General features: G+C 37.2%; 1 protein-coding gene across 1 annotated transcript; it reads left to right on the top strand.

The window, feature by feature from the left end:
• The first annotated feature begins 2,497 nt into the window (after positions 1–2,497).
• LOC145793406 (uncharacterized) lies at positions 2,498–3,761 on the top strand. The gene is made up of 2 exons (XM_082876227.1): positions 2,498–3,057; positions 3,158–3,761. The coding sequence occupies exons 1-2, from the start codon at positions 2,498–2,500 to the stop codon at positions 3,597–3,599; spliced, it is 1,002 nt and encodes a 333-aa protein (XP_082732353.1). The 3' UTR covers positions 3,600–3,761.
• The last annotated feature ends 221 nt before the right edge of the window (positions 3,762–3,982 follow it).

Below are 3,982 nucleotides of genomic sequence, written 5' to 3' on the forward strand. Positions count from 1 at the left end.
TCCAAAATCAGTTTGTTGTTTTAATTTTATAAGAAAGCCTCTATGCCCTCTACAAAATGGACGAGGGTTACTAGTTCACATAGAAAATAACTTTGTCATTAAGGTCCGTAATGGCACAAGTTGGAGCAAATCAAATTAACTTATATTTTCCATAAATCTGAACAATTACATCACCAGGTTAAAAAAATCTTTCTCAATGTTTGCACCCTGTATTTTATATTGTCCAAATCAATCGTGTCACCCTCTACTAAATATCTCTCAACCTATTTTATTTTTCGCCACTAATTCGAAAGAATTAAGACAACAAGTATACTTCTTCTTATGTGTTTTTTAGATTAAGACAATAGAGCAATGACAACAAAGAACATTCACGTTGAAAAGATAAGAGTCTTCACATAGGAAGTAAATGAGACACAATCTATAACTCCACGTATAGATGAAATCTCAGCTGTTCTGTTATACGAATAAAAATAAGTGAAAAAAATGAGAAAATAAACAGTAATAATCAAGTTGAGACACAAATATATAGTTGACAAAAATACAAATTGAATTAATGTTTCACCTCTACAGTTTCTTCAACCCTGGAAAATATAAATTGATAAAAAATTAGAGGGTTGCTTTTATTTGTGGCTTCTGCAAATTTTAATGTTTATTTTACAAGTACAATTCGATATATGTATATTGTTGATATTTTAATATTTATTGTTTCATTGAAGCAAATATATGGCAACTGTTCCAATTATCTTTTACTGGGGGGAAACATTATTCGGGATCCCGATGAAGGTGTGTCATATGATGCTGAGCCGAAAGGGATATATATGGTGCAACTTGGCACCACACTTGGCAATTTGGAGAAGATTTTTATGTCCAAGGTCGCAAGTTACGGGGAAACAGTCCGATTGATCTTCAAATGTAGATATCCTTATCTCCAGTGGCAAGCAACCAGCAAATACAAAATATTACCGATAAATGACGATGAGGCGTTGAACACTGTTTTAAGTATCGGTGGAAATTTCGAACCACCAAATTGTTTGGAAGTGTACATTCAGAAAGAGGTTGTACAGAATCTTCCGAATATAACACAGATGGATTCGCATCCGTTCACTACATTGCTGACACATGGGGTTGACACGACAGCATTTCAGTCTCCTATGTATGAATCAAATGAATGTTATGCAGCTGGCTACACACAACAGACATTTCATGGCCATGGTGGAGAATCAAGTTCACATGGTGGATACGAGACTGAATTTTACAATAACACCCAAGATGTGCCCACCTATAGCCATCATACGACTCCAGTTGAAGTTGCTGGTAATATGGCTGAAACGGTTAATTTTGTGCAGTTTGCTGACAGTGACATGTACGGTCCTGATGTCGCCCTAGACAATGATGAGATTGAAATGTGTGATGAAGAAAATTTATTGGGCGGATCAGATGATGATGATGAAGATGATATCGACGCTCCCGTTAATATTCAGAATGCCCCCATTCCACCTAGACCTGAAATCCCTTTCTTTGAAAACATTCACATGGGTGGTGATTTTGACATTAGTAACCGCGATGTCGTTCCCCGTAACCGAATCTGGAATGCTGAAAATCCAGAGTTGGACAAAGGGATGGTTTTCGTTGATAAGAAGCAACTCGTACATGCTGTGAAATTGTACCATGCAACAAATAATCGAGAGTACAAAGTCGTAACCTCCAAGCGAGACGTTTGGGTGTGTGCTTGCAAGCACGACTGTAGATGGTGGTTGCGTGCATCTCTTAGTAAGAGACATGGGCTTTTTGAAATAAAGCAGTATAGGGGTCCTCACCATTGTTTATACCCACGAACGAATAGGGACCACACAAATATTAGCTCCAGTTACATTGCTTCTCATCTTTTGGGACAAGTTGCGGTGAGTATACAAAATAAATGTTTACATTTATATACACATTGTTTATTTAAAGTGTTCACACCAAAATTGTGTCTTTAAAGTGTTCACACCAAAATAATCTGACTCATAGGTATTGTTGTATGCAGAACGAACCTGATATGCCCATTAAGAATGTCATCGAAGACATAAAAAAGTCCATGAACTATACTATACATTACAAGAAGGCGTGGCATGCAAGGGCAAAGGCAATTAGAATGGTATTCGGAGATTGGGATGAATCATATATGATGTTGCCTAAATTCATGTATGCATTACAAACATCTAATCCTGGCACCATCGTGCAATGGAAGCATAGATATACCGGAAATACAACCATTATGCCCGTCTTCCACTTTGTTTTTTGGTCTTTCAAACCCGTCATCGATGGATTCAGACATTGTAGGCCTGTTATAACCATAGATGGTACATTCTTATACGGGAAATACATTGGTGTATTGCTTGTAGCAACGATTGTCACCGCCAATGGCAAAGTACTACCGCTTGTATTTGCTGTTGTCGACAAGGAGAGTTTGGAGTCTTGGTCGTTCTTCATTTCAAATATCAAGGAACATATTGTCATGGACCGACAGGGAGTGACTTTGATATCCGATCGAGCTGAGAGTATTTTAGCTGCTGTGAGACGGCATTGGTTGAATCCCTCGCTCCAATTTGTTGGATATCATCGGCACTGCCTTCGACATGTTTGTAGTAACTTTAACACTACGTTCAGAAATAAGGAGCTGAAACAACTTCTATGGAAAGCAGGAAGTGCTCATCAACGACGAAAGTGTAATGGTTACTTACAACAAATACAGGCTATTGACCAAGAAGCCATCACTTGGGTTTACAAGATGAATCCTGAGGAGTGGGCCCTTTCGTATGACGGTGGACATCGCTGGGGGGTATTGACTAGCAATGATGCAGAGTGCTTCAATAGCGTCTTGAAAGGTGCAAGGAACTTACCTATCTCAGCTATGGTTGAATTTACATTTCGGCGGCTTGTAAAATATTTTGACGAGATGGGAGCCCAAGCTGAACTAGATGTACGAAATGAGTTCCAATACCCTAGACAGATGCAAAAAACTATTGAGGATGGCATCGCAAGGGCAAATACTTTCAAGTTGATATCATATGACAGGTTAGTTTGTAATATAAATTAAATTATTGTTATTATGTTGTCAATTTAACTACACCTAAAAACATGAACTTCATTAGTTTCTATTACAATTTTTTTATAGGCCACGCCGCGTGTTTGAGGTGCAAACATCTTTTCGCCATGGACGAGGTCGCAATACACAAATTGTGCGGATGAATCAACCCACGTGCAGTTGTGGGAAATATGAGATACGACACTATCCATGTTCTCATATGCTCGCTGTAATGTCTGAATGCGGTGACAATCCATTCGAGTACGTTGATCTAGTATATAGGCTTCCTGTATACATGAGGGTTTGGGAAACTAAATTCAATCCAATACCGCATCAAGATTATTGGGCTGATCCGCAGTGGACTTTAATGCCTAATGTACTGCGTCTGCGACAAATGAAACGGGGTCGTGCATCTATGTCTCGTATTCCGAATGAGATGGACATATCAGATAGGCGTTTGACCGCTCGTTGCAGTGAGTGCCAGCAGACAGGTCATGACAGGCAAACATGTCCGGCGCGACTTGGTCGATGAAGACTATGTAATACTTACATATTGTAATAGATCTTTTTGTAATTCTTTATTTGTAATAGATCATTTACTTTTCTTTTGTAATTCATTATTTGTAAACGGTGTCATACATTTAATAGAACATTTTTTATTTGTAATAGATCATTTCTGTTGTTTAATTCTTTATATATTGTAATTGTTTTATTTGCTTGACAAAATTTACAACTATCATAGTTTTTATTCTCTACTTCATTCAAAATGTTTATTACAGAATTTTATTTAAAATCACATAGTTCTTCTTTCATTTTAAGATTTTAATATTTCGACTGATTCAAGCATTTTGTACATTTAGAATTTATGAATTATATGTACGTAATTTACAAATTTTTTACTTTATTGCAAAACAA

This window comes from Camellia sinensis, chromosome 6 (genome assembly GCF_055761805.1).
Source record: "Camellia sinensis isolate YWXY chromosome 6, ASM5576180v1, whole genome shotgun sequence".
Lineage (NCBI taxonomy): Eukaryota > Viridiplantae > Streptophyta > Magnoliopsida > Ericales > Theaceae > Camellia > Camellia sinensis.